At 52.2% G+C, this 13,132-nt stretch overlaps 1 protein-coding gene across 1 annotated transcript; it reads right to left on the reverse strand.

Annotated features, from left to right (window-relative positions):
* Window positions 1-7,434: 7,434 nt before the first annotated feature.
* Window positions 7,435-9,095, reverse strand: LOC132597027 (paraneoplastic antigen Ma1-like). The gene is given in 2 exon segments (XM_060295496.1): window positions 7,435-7,874; window positions 7,877-9,095. Coding segments are annotated over 2 exon segments (1,050 nt in total). The 5' UTR covers window positions 8,589-9,095; the 3' UTR covers window positions 7,435-7,536.
* Window positions 9,096-13,132: the final 4,037 nt, after the last annotated feature.

Raw genomic sequence — 13,132 nt, forward strand, 5'->3', positions numbered from 1 at the left:
GGCGTCGCGCCTACCTCTCTGGTTTCTTCTTCCCCATCCTTCGCTGATTTCTCGTGGAAGCACTTCCTTGATAAATCTCTGGCACACATATTCTCATCTCTGGGTCTGCTTCTGGAGACCTGGTCTAAGACAAAGGGGGCGTCATGGCTGATTTGTCCCCGGCCAGCCGCGTAAGACAGACCAAGGGCAGCAGAACTCAAAGCCGTGAGGAGGGGTTTGCAGTGGTTAGTTGTGCCGGGCCTCTTCCCACCGTCACCCCAACCCCTGCCGCCGGTGCTCCTGGCCCCCTTCCCTCACCTATGTCTGTCCCCTGCCTCCGTCCCTTGGCGGAGTGGAGGCTCTCGGTTCATGTGTGCCCCCTGTCGCTAGAGTCAGGTGGGCAGGAGTGGTCCATGGCATTTAGCATCTCTACTCTAGGCCCAGGGACCAAGCAGAAGCCTTTAGCCCCCAGCGACCCCTTCTTCTGCTCCCTGCCGCCATGCTGCAAGATGCAGATAAGAAGGAAATTTTGCTTCTGCAAATTGTAGCGTTCATAAATCCTGGCAGGCTAACGGGCAGGCAGGCGCAGGTGGGGAACAAGTGTGCAGGCTCAGCTGAGCGCCAGGGCCTGCCTTCCGGGAAGTCACCACCTGCCATCACAGCTCTTTCCTGAGATGCGTCAGGAGAGCTGGAGTGATGAGAGAGGGGGAAGGGGCCGAGCTCGGCCTCTGTGCTGTCACTTTCTGCTGCCTCTCAACAAGGAGACTTGATGCTGCGGCAGGAACGGGGTAGGTGGAGCCCCAGCTCTTTGCGGGGCCCCCCGAGGTAGCCTTGGGGGGCATGTTTTAGCCTGAGGGGGCTTCAGCTTCAGTATTTCCAAGCTGAGGCAGCAGGACGGGGCGTGGGGAAGCCTTAAGACTGGGGGCAACATAGCCCTTCCCCGGGCTTTGCAGGCCCCGTCCCCAATTCAATCCTGGGATGGCATGTGTAGCTCTGTTTTTTCTTCCCCTGGGGCACAGGCAGCTTAGGAGCTCCTGAGGGCAGATGGGCCTGAGGACTTCAGAGGACTCAGAGCCCGAAGGAGTGGTCCATCCTTTCCTTCTTATAACCAGGGCTCTGCCTGGCTGTCCACGGAGGGCCACAGATAATTAAATAGAAAAGCACCATAAAGCCCTGGCAGAAAAAGCACGGGATAACCATGAATCCCGGAGCAGAGGCTCAGTTATTTCACAGATCTGAAGGATCCTAGGGAAGGGACCTCACCAAGATCACACAGAAAATTAGAGGCAAAGTGGAACCGAAGCAAACTGATTTCAGGTGAGGGCCTTGCCTGACCCCTTCCTGGGAGAACTTGGGAGGCTTCTGGGAGCATTGGGATGCAGAGAGGACACGTGGAGGTTGTTTCAGTGAGGACTCTGTTTTGTTCAAGTGACAAAAACTCTAGCTCTGCATTGGCATAAGGAATGCAAAGGTTAATGGTTCACATAATTAGCCGGTTCAGAGGTAGGAGACATTCAGGCACTGCTGGATCCAGGTGTCCAGTGACGTCCACAGGACTGGCTTCTCTCCATTTCCTCGCTCTGCTTTCCTGTGTGGGCTTCTTTTTCACGTGGTGGCTCCCTTCTCCCTTCAGAAAGCAAACCGGCCTCTCAGCTCCAGCCTCACATCCCATCATGTGAGTCCCATGGGGAAGAGGCAGAGTCTTTGGCAGTAGCTCCTGAAAAACTCCCGGACTTCTTGCTGATCAAACAGCTTATGTCATGTGTCCACCCCTGGACTAATCACTGAGGCCAGGGACATGAGACACACAAGTGACTCGGCCTAGGCCATGTGGCCTCCCCTGGAATGGTGGTGAAGCCTGGCCCACGGAATGGGGAAGGGGAAGACACTGACACATAAACGTTCAGGGCTGCTGCCGTAAGAAGGAGCGTGGATACCTGGGAGGCACACACGTGGTCGGCCCAGAGTTAATGCAGAGCCTGCTTCTATGGCTCAGGGCTGAGATCAGAGGATCCTAGTATGGGGTCCCAATCCATGACAGGGGTCTTTGGAAAGGAGCGACTTCTGTGGAGCCAGGCTGTATCATTGGAAGCTCAACTAGAAAAGTGCATTTTACATGTCTCTCATGAAAAACTCAGACGTTCCACTGCCTAAAGTAATTCGGACCGAGTTTCCTTCTACAATCAATCATTTAGGTTCTTTCTCTATGAGAACGTCCTTTCCTTTGTCTCTAAGTGGAAAACTCCTATACATCCCAGTACAGTACAAACAATACTACTTACGGCTGTTAGTATAAGGCTAGTAGAATAGGCCTTTTGCTCTCTGGTCCAGTCATTCATTCATCTATCCATTCATTCGTTCAACAAATATTGAGTTCCTACTATGTGCCAGACACTGGGCTGGGTGATGGGCTTACAGAGATAAATAAATAAGACAGATGGGCCCCTACCCTCTTAGACTTTACATAGTAGGTGGGGAAACAGATATTCATGAAACATGCAAGTAAGTGTAAAACTAAAACTGTAATAAGTGGTACAGTGTCACTGGTCAGGGAGCTCAGAGAAGCTGTTTGAAGCTGTGACCGTGGAGCTGAGGGTGTTAGGATGAGTAGAAGTTACGGAATTGAAGAGGGGAGGGGGGTGAGGTACAACGCACGTAGACGCTGCTGTGGAGGGAGGGTGCCTATGAGTACGAGGGATGGGTTACAGACCACTCTTCCTGGAGGGGGAGAGATCGAGGGCAAATAAGGCACAGGACACTGGAGAGGGTGGCAGGGACAGACCGTGCAAGATCTAAGGGCACCCAGGAGCCACTGAAGTCTCTAAGCAGTGGAGTGGTTTGATACAGTTTGCACTGTGGGAAGATCTCCCTGACTACATTGCAAAGAGTAACTCAGAGAGTGGGGAAACAACAAGACTGTGGGTAGACCAAGCACCAAGATAAAATCTGATGGTCATCTGGTTCTGTGGCAGTAGTAGAGAGAAGTGGATGGAACTTGGTGATGGATTGAGTGTAGGAGGGGAGCGGGAGGGCGGGGTCAAGGATGATTTCTGGGTTGCCAGCTTGCACAACTAGGTCAATGGCGGCCTCATTCGTTAAGAGATGTTGAGTTTAAGATGCCTTGGGGTACGTGAAGGAGGCAGTTGGATTATCCAGGCTGGAGCTCAGAAAAACCTGGACTAGAGAGAGGCCTTGATGAGTCATTTGGGTGGGTGGCAATTGCATCTCTGGGGGCAGATGAGATCACCCAGGTTGATGGCGTGGATTGACAAGAGAAGAGCATCTTGGACCAGTCCTTGACGATCATCTGTGTTGAATTGTCAGTTAAAGGACGTGAGCCTTAAAAGAAGGCAGAGCAGGAAACTGGGAAGTAGAAGGAAACTGGAAGAGTGTTGTACGGTCAGAGTGCCTGCAGGAAAGGGATGGCACTCTCAGCAGGTCTAAGGGAAGAGGGTTTAATGAGGGACTATAGATAGAGCCATGGGCGGCGTTGAGAGAAACACCAGGTGCTGATGTGCCCTAGGTCTAGCAACTGAGGGAGTCGTCAGCATCCCTGGGCCTGACGGGTCAAGGAAGGGGAGTGATGCTGGAGCCCAGTGTGGGCTGGAGCTGTAACCTCAGGGATGCAACCACCACCAGAACTGCAGCTGGACAGGGAGGGAGTTGGGGTAACAAATGCCTGCCCTCCCCTCCTTCCACTCCCCAACCTGCTGGTGCCTCTCTCTCCTTGGGCAACCCAGCCAGAAGTTAGAGGGCAGGGCAGCCAGGGTGGCACAGGCCATGGGGACAGAGCAGGCAGAGAATGGATCCGAGAGGGGGGTGGGGGGGGGAAGGAGGAAAAAACAGCCCAAGTGTGGTGTCGAGGAAGCCAAAGAGGAGAGTGTTTGGAGGAACAGGAAGCCACCCAGAGTGTCTCGCACAGTTGAGAGGCCAACAGAATGAGGACCATGTTAGCCTGCTGTGTTGAGGGCCGTGGGGGGTCATCTGTGCCTTTAGGAAGAGTTTATCTGATTGAGTGATGGGGGTAGAAGCCAGACTGGAATTTGATACGAGAGGCCTCTTGGCGGTGGTATTAAAAGAGGAGCATAGATGTAGTTCAAGTACGCCACACCACAGTTTTGTGGTGTTAACTTGGGCACCACCTGGCTCATCTCTAAGGTGAAGAAATCAGCAGTACCTGCCTCAAAGGAGAGTTGGCAGGATCGAATGCTATCATGACACACACCACCCCATGAACTCTAAGACAATGGACAAGAGAAGAGCTTGTCCCTGATAAAGCCCCTGCCTAGGAAGGCACAGAGGACCCAAGGGTCAGGCGACTGGGGCTTAGTTAGATATTAGGGGGCGTGGACACCCTGGTGCCTCTCCGCATCCACCTCCAGCCAAGACCTGAGACCTCCGACTAAACCTGTCTCCCCCTGGATTGGGGCTCAGTGGGGGCTCCAGGGGGTTTGGCAATGGCTCTGCCCCCTGAGTTGGGGCAGAGATGGGACTGCTTAGAAATGCGAATGGAACTTTAACCCAACAACGTCTGGTGGCTTGACAAAGCGCAGCGGCCATGAAGACCGCAAGACCAGGCGGACATCTGTAGCTGAGGACACTCGCCCGCCAGGCTGAGGCTGGACCCGCAGGCGTTCTCTCCCTCTCCCCCCAGTGCAGAATCTGTCCCAGCCCAGCACCCTGTCCGTGCACCCTCTTTCCGTACCTTTGCTCTCACTTCCCTCTCTCCATCTGCATCAGTAATCAGTCTGAGCATGTGTGACTGGTGTGAATTTCAGTCTGCAGCCTCAGGTGTGCAAGAAATGTGACATCCTGTATATCCGATGAGTAAACTTTATTTTCAGTTTGCATTAATGTTCCTGCAGGTGCCGTCCCAGGCCAGCAGCATATATGCAGTGATGGGACCAGACCTTGAAGCCGCTATTATTCATCTGAGGCCAATTACGTGCCTGAAATCTTTCTGGTAGGAAGCAGAAAGAACATGGCATCTTTGTAGCGAGGTTTTGTGATTCAGATAACAGGGCTAGCTCCAGGGAGCATAGAACAAAGGGCCCCCTGAGGGGAGAGACACCTCAGAGGCTGCACCTACAGGGCCATGCTGGGCGGGACTCCCTGCCTGTGAGCGGCAGGTGCAGGTGTGCCCTGTGTGTGGGTTTCTGTGCACGCACTTTGCACCTCTGTGTGTTTCTGTCCCAGCCAGGGACTCAGGTCAGAGATGGAGGAGCACAGGAGGCAAGAGGCATCTGTAGCCGCAGAGCCTGCTCTGGCCCTGCCCCAGGGCTGTATCCCTGGGACCCATGACAGTGCTTGGTTCTTGGGAGAAAATGAGAAGATCTTTAATGAATGAACAAGCACTGACACTGTTTACTACCGTAAGCACAGCTGCTACTCTACAAGAGGGAGCAATTGATCAGAGCTGGGGCCACAGTTGGTTCTCAAGTGTCATCCATTCTCTGAACCTTTATTAAGCCCCGTCCCCTGTGGGCTTGTGCAGTGGGGTCGATGCTGGAATCACAACCCAGCTGGGCCCCTGATGAGCTCTGTGACTTTTGGTTACTCACCTTCCCTTTCCGGCAGCTCCTTGCAGAGGAGATGGCATTGCAAAGACTCTGAGGGTTGAGTAAGCAGGGTCCTTTTGGGGACCCGAAAGGAGGCCATGTGGCTGAGAGCCTCTGTGAAGCCGGAGGGGCTGGCAGGACCGGATCCTGAGGGGCCCTGTAGCCATGATAAGGAGTCAGTACCAATTAGACAGTGCCTGAGGTCAAGGCCCCCCCCCCCCGTAGTCTCAGCTGCAGTTTGCGCATCTGCTCTGGACTTGGCCTTCTAGGGTCCAGCCTGACCTTGGGCCTCTGCCTTGGTTAGAGATGAGTCCTCACCCAGTGTGCAGGATGAGTGTCTCCGAGGAAAACCCATCCCACTGGCCCTGGGGACTCTGAACGCATGGACCACAGGCAACTCTCAAGACACTTCATCCCTGTACTCAGGATGGTGTCCCGTTTCTGCCAAATGAATCTGGAGATGACAACACCATCACCTGATGCCTTCTAGGTGGAGGCCTTTTTGGCTCTGTGACATAGGGACATACACAGAATGATGCCATCAGCCCAGACATGTTTCATAAGAGAGGAGAACCCAGAACATGGAGGGGGTGGAGGCCGGGACTCAATCAAGTTTTCTGATGTGATTATGCTCCAGGGAACACATAGTCCTGTGCCTTTGTGTGCAGGAATCCCGTCTACAAAACCCAGAGAAATAGCCATTTGACCTGCTCTTGAATATTCCCTTACATGGGAGGCTCACTACTTTACACGGCAGTCTCTCAGATAGTGAAGGGTTGAGACCAGTCCTGTTTTCTTCCCACTTCCAGAGATGGGTCCCTAACCTTGGACTCCGCAGTCCTCCTTGGTTTTTAGGCCTCACCAAGGATTTGAAGATAGGCTTCTCACCTAATGTGAAATAGCAGACTTTGGTTCAGTGGGGTTTACTCCATTGGTAAAGGAAATGCCAATCCAGAAAGAGCTGTTTAGGGGTAAAAACGAGGTATTCTTATGTGGCGACAAAACCCAGCTGCCCATCAACTTACCACTCAACTTCCCCTGGGCTTACAAAAGTTTATTGATATGAGGATCACCTTGAGGTCTGGACAAGAGGGGTACCTGGTGTGGGACCCCTGCTTTAGAGGACCCCCCTCTGATTCTCCTCCAGCCATGCCCCACCCCACAGGGTGAGGAAGGGTGGAGAGAGAAAGGAACATGGGATTTTTTTTTGAATTTTTAAAATATTTTAATTAATATACATGTATTTGATAACTTCGAACTTAGAACACTTAGAATCAGCATGAACAAGGTAAACTACACTTCAATGACAAAGATTTGAAATGGGGGAACAGATACTGTAACTGGTTCATATTAACCTCCCCTTGCAATCTGTATCTGTATCTTGTCCAGTGAAAACGATTTAAACAGCTCTACAAGTGCAGTATTTTTCTAACAACCCATTTTGTAGTCTCGGAACACTTTACAGTTAAACTGATTGAGATGTTTAAAGATGAAAAATAAGAAATTTGCACTCTAAATTTGAATATCTAATTCACATTCCTTTACGTTAATGTAAACCAGGAACAATTTACAGTAAACACAACAACTATTCACGATAGTAGTAACAACAGTTCACATTCTTACTGAACACTTCTTGTGTTAGCCAGGCCCTGCACTAAACATCTGAACATGCAATATCACATTTAATTACCTCGACGGGAAGTGTCACGAGTTCACGTTTTCCACAACTGATGATGATGCAAGCTGATGACAGCTTGCACTGAGCACTCGTGTCCAGACCTTTCCCTGGCATCGTAGCTAGCATGACTCGTACCGCAGCAGCTCTGGTGCTTGTTTGCACGATTTTACTAATGTCGCATGAATACGCAGGCCTGACTTCCCCCCAAAAAAAACACGGCTAAGTCTTTACTACTAGGAGACACACGTGTAAGACAGCACAGAGACAACGAACGAAAGCAGCTGCGATCTAGGTCTGCACTAAAGCCCCTTTTATGGGGACTCAGAGGGGCCCCTTCAGGCCTAACTGCAGGAGGACAGCCTCCGCCTCCTCCTCCTCAGCCTCCCCCTCGCGGATCTGCACCAGCAGCTGGAAGAGGTTTGGGGCTGGCCCTTCCGCAACCGCGGTCAGCCACAGCCTCTGGAGGGCCCCGCTGTGGTTGGCCCCGACAATGACCTGCTCCAGGCGGGCTCGATTCACGTTATCTTTATCTATGGCCCCCTTCTCCACCACCTTCTTCAGCAGAGGCTCCAGACGAATGACATAAGCAGATAACTTTTCTCCCGGCTTCTGGTAAGTGTTCAGAAATCTGACCTGCGCATCCCTAAAGCTCTCCACTTCCCAAACGCTTGCTCAAGCGCCTTCAGGCATTCGGCGGTGGTAATCGCAGGGTTGCTGGTCTTGAGGATGCGTATGACATCAGCAGCAGGACCTCTAAGACTCTCCATCAACCGCCGCCTCTTTTCCACATCTGACACCTGCCACTCCTCTATGACCTCATTAGTGTGCTCCAGCCAGGGATCAAATGTCTCCTCTCCAGGCCCCAGGATGTCCCTCCCGGAGAAGAGTGTCAGCTTCTTGTACCCTATGGACTCAACAAGAGGCGGAATAACATTATGCAAAATATAGTTTAGCATCTCTGCTGGCATATCTGGGATCGGGGCCGGAGTGGGGTTCTGAAACCCAAGGACACGGGCAACATCTTGCACGGTCCACCCCTCTCTTGCCAGGAAGAGGTGCAACCTTTCTAGAAATTCAGCATCGGAAGTCGGGGGCTTAAAGACCACTTTCCACACCCCTCCTTTACCGGGCATCTCCCTGGGGATCGCGGTGTAATCGACAGCACCAGTGAGCTCTAACAAGGCTGCTTTGGCATTCTCTTCCCTCCAGAACATTCTCCCAAGCACTCGATAGGGCACCTGGGGCATCGCAGCCTGGAGGGTCTCTTCGATTTCAGCCTCATCACAGTTCACTGGGATCCCCCAGACCATCAGGGCTCTCTGGGAGTTCACATCCATCCCCTTACACCAGTCTTCCAACAGTGTCATCGCCATTTTGCCAACTATCAAAGGCCCCAATTTTACAAAATACGGGTTACTGTGGTTCCCTGTGCTCTAGGACTTAGGACAACAGCAGACACTCCCCCGCAATATGCCCGAGGAGTCAAGCTTCACGCCACCACGATTAACAAACGACACCACAGTCCTGCTCTCGTCCTTCCGCTGCCCCCCAGTGTCAGTCCTCCGCGTTCTCGGAGCGAAGCCTGCGGGATGCTCAGTTACGCGGCCACCGCCATCTTGAGTCTCTGGTCGGGGTGTTCGGGCCGGGTCCTCCACCTGCAGGCAGGGTGTCGCGTCGCAGCTCAGAGGCGAGGAGTGAGGGCGGGCGGCGAAGGCGGGAGCCGCCGGGCTGTAGAGGCCGCCGGGGTGTAATCGCGGGGCGTGGTCTTCTGTTCTCAGCCCGGGCGCCAGGCACTCGCGGCTGCTTCCGGCGTCAAGCGGGCTTTCGCGGTCGGAGCCGGGCCTTCAGGCGCGCGAGAAGCCGCTTCTCTGCAGACGAGAACTGTGCCGCCCCCGGAGGAAGAGACTGTCCCGAGGTCGCAGCGGCGACAGCGGGGCCAGCCCGAGAGATGGTCCTTCGCTGGCGCAGGTGCCCGTCTGGGCTGCGAGGACAGCCGGGCACCCAGAACACACGCGGCGGAGGCGGGTGTAGGATGCGGAAGCAGGGCTAGAGGCGGCGCAGACGAAGGCAGGCCATGGCGCCTGCGCGCCCGAGCTGCTGCACGTGGAGTCGGGGTGGCGCAGCGCGACTTCTGGGAACGTGGGATTTTTGTCCACCAGGACCACACTCTGGGCACCAGGACCCCCAATTCCCTCTCCAAATAGCCCCGAGACTGCTTCTGGGGCCTCAGGGGCCCACTTTCTGGGTTTGCCTTTCTGAGAAGCTGTTTGTGGGAGCTGTGTATGAGCTTGGACGGCAGGCTGGAGCGCCGAAGCTCGCGCTGAGTACCAGTGAGAATTGGAAGGGAGAGAAAAAGGCTCAGGCCATGGGCCAGGAGTGGGACCTGGGGCCTGCACTCCCTGCACTGCCATGTTCCAGGGAGGAATTCCACCGAGTCTCAAAATGTGCAAACCCAAGCGGTTAAGAAGATAGCTCTGTTAATGTAGCAAGAAAGAACATATTTTGTTTCACAAGCAACTGACTTGATTTATAGCTTTGACTATTTTGACATAAGGTAAGTGGGCCTCTACGCTTGTTTCCTTGTTGCTATTGCAACAAATTACCACAAACGTCCTGGCTTAAAACAATGCAAATTTCTTCTTTTACAGTTCTGGAGGTCCGAAGTCCAAAATGGGCCTCACTGGGCTAAAATCAAGGCATCAGCAGGGCTGCATTCTTTCTGGAAGCTCTAGGGGAGAATTTGCTTCCTTGCTTTTTCCAGTTCCTAGAGGCTGCCTGCAGTCCTTGGCCTGTGGCCTTTTCCCCAGGTCTTCCTCACACTGCCATCTCTCTGGTTCCTTCTTCTGCCCCCGTCTTCCACTTACAAGGCCCCTCGGGATGCTTGGCCCCACTCAGATAATCCAGTATCATCTCCCTACTTGAAGTCAGCTGATTAACAACCTTAATTCCATCTGCAACCTGATACCCCGCTGTCAGGTTCCAGGGATTGGGATGTGGCCATCTTCGGAGGGAGGACTGCTACTGTGCCCACACATCCTCCATTTGTATTCTCGTCACAAGTCCTACAAAAGTTAGGGGTATGATTTGTTGAATCCTGAAAGAATAGTACTAGTGCCTGAGAATTGCTTTTCCTTTAAAAAAAAAAAAAAGGCTTACCCCTCAGCATCTGATTTCCTTTAGGCATCAGTTCTATACACCTGCCATGATTTGCAGGCCTGGGCATGAGCTCCACCATTTCTGAATGACATTATTATGTTACTTCGGCTCCTGATGCAATGTCCAAGAGTAGAGATAAAGGCCTCTCCAGCTCTCTCAGCCCACGCTTTACAGAGGGAGAAGGGAATTGGGCCACACAGTGGAAAGTACTAACACTTACCTCTCCATACATGAACTCACCACCCAATTATTTGGGGGCAGGCCATAAAAAGGGCACTAGACTGGGAGTTATTGATTCAGCTACTCACCAGTTCAGCAAATATTGATGTATCATCTAGTCTTGCCAGGCCTAGTACTTGGAGTTGGAGAACCTGAAGTGTTAAATACACGCGGGTCCCACCCTCGTAGCTCTGTCACTGTGGGCAGGGGCCTTCCTCCCTCTGTGCCTCTGTTTTCTTATCAATTTCATGAACACCTAGATGGCCAGTAAAGAGTCCCGTTATGAGGGGAGCACCCTCACCTTTCTCGTTCACTGTTGTCTCTCCCAAAGCCTTGAACATGTAGTAGATGCTCAGTAAACGTTTGTTGAATGAATGGACGGGTGGATGGCCCTTCCTGACCTGACAGCTGTTGACTGTATCAGATCAACCAGAAGCCAATGTAGGAGGGGGGTCGAGGAGGAGTCTTGGGGTGGATTCCCACTGCCGCTTACAAAACATTTGCTAGATCTTATTCATCCCCACAGCTGCCTTATGAGTTGACTCCTATTATCATTCCCACTTAACAAATGAAGGAGCTGAGGTACTAAGAAGAAACTTACTTAAGGCCACACAGCTAGTAAGAGTTGGAGCTGGGATTTGAACCTGAACTCTCTCCAAGAAGAACAGCTTGCCTCCTTCTCTCACAGGGAGAGGTATGCTCTCCCCAGGTCCCATCCAGCAGCTATTAACCTCTCCCTTTCCACTACTCTCTGCTCCCTTCCTGTCTCCAGAGATCTCCCTGGGTCTGAATTATTGGACCTCAAGGCCAGGTTACGCTGCTGGTGGGAACTAAAGAAGGTGACAGGGCTTAGTTGGGGTGAGACCGTTCACGTCCTTTATTCCTAACTCATTCCCCTCAATCACTCTCGGCAACTTCCCTTGAACAAAGATAGAAGGGCTTGATCTGTGCAGTTTCCAGTGAGTTTGCACCAACCCCAGGGAGATCGCCACCCATCATCTGTTCCGCTCCATCTTTCACAAGCAAGCAGCATGACCTAGAGAGACGGGCAGTTTAAAGTATACTGAGAGCTCCTGCCTCTCCCTTGATTACCCCGAACATGCTCTGAGTGGGAGCGGCTGTTACCGTATCCCCAGCAAGTATCCCTACGGCACAACCATCACTAGATACCTTTACTGGCAGTGAGGGGATGGGAACAGGGGTGTTCTCCCTTTCTGTTTCATTTGATAAGGCTTGGAAAACTCTGGCTGGACTAATCTATTTCTGACGGCCGCTGCTGTGGAGTGCTGCAGAGCACCAGGTTTGGAGTTAGTCAACTCCCCCATTGGCTGTGTAACTGGGCAATTACATCCTCCCTCTGAGCTCAAGTCTTGCTGTGAGTTAGCAGTGTGCTAGTCTTTGACCTGACTGCCTGGAAATCGTGGGGTCACGGCTCCCAACATCCCACCTCTCCCCCTTCTATCTTATCCCTGGTTCCAGGTGAGGCAGGACCTGTGACACGTCCGGATCTCCATTCCTCATCCTCAGCACTCTACCAAGTGGTCCAACCTCACATCCCTCCCCTGGGATCCTGTGATAAGTCATGTGAACCCCTCCAGATCCTGACTGAATTCAACCTCCTTTCTCTAGATGCCCAAGGCATAGCATGGGTTCCAATGGTGTGACTTAGATTTAGTTTTATTCTTTAGATGTCTGTATCTCCTATTTGATGTTTCCCTCCTTGAACTCCAGGTGAAGCCCCATCTTCTAATTCAGCTGAATCTTCCTCCACGCCTAGCACAGTGCCTGGCGCCCAGAGAAGGAACTGTGTGTTGAATTCCTGTCTGAGCTTCAAGCTAAGAGAGCTTGTGACTGTAAGAGAGATGAACCCCCCTCCACCTGGACTGAGAGAAGGACATTTATTGACCCAAATGACTGAGTAGACAGGGCTCCAAGGGTAGCTAGAGCTAGACGTTCAAGTAATGTCTTCAAGAATCTTTCCCTCCCCTTTGGCTGTTTTCCACTGTGTTGGCTTCACTGTCCAGAAGGCTCTCCTCTCGGTGGTAACAAGATGGTCATTAGCGATACCTAAGTTACCTTCTGTCCATTTAGTAATCCCAGCCATCAGGAGGAGGGCTTTCATTGGCCAGCTTGGGCCACGTGCCCAATGATGAACCAATCACTGTGGCCAGAGGAATGGAACTCTGTGATTGGCCAGTTGTAGGTCATGTGGCCCCTGGAGTGAGGGGGTGTATTTAACTCCATCTTAGCCAAAAAGAATGAGTAGGAGAGGGGTAGTTTCTCAAAGGGGGATGGGGAAAATACTGCTTAGCAGAGGGGGAATAATGGACGTTTGACATGCAAGAATGAGATTATCCACTCTAGTCTCTTGGGTTCCGTAAAAGCAGCCACATTTACTACCTATTTGGTTCTCACCAAATGCCTAGGAATGGGTTCCTTACTCCAAATTTTCCTGCATTTTCACATAAGGTCTATATTAACCTTTGAATCCTGTCCTCTTCTGTTCTCAGACTACAGGACCAAGCTAAGAGGAGCCCTCTAA

The sequence above is a fragment of the Globicephala melas genome, chromosome 3, assembly GCF_963455315.2.
Source record: "Globicephala melas chromosome 3, mGloMel1.2, whole genome shotgun sequence".
NCBI lineage: Eukaryota > Metazoa > Chordata > Mammalia > Artiodactyla > Delphinidae > Globicephala > Globicephala melas.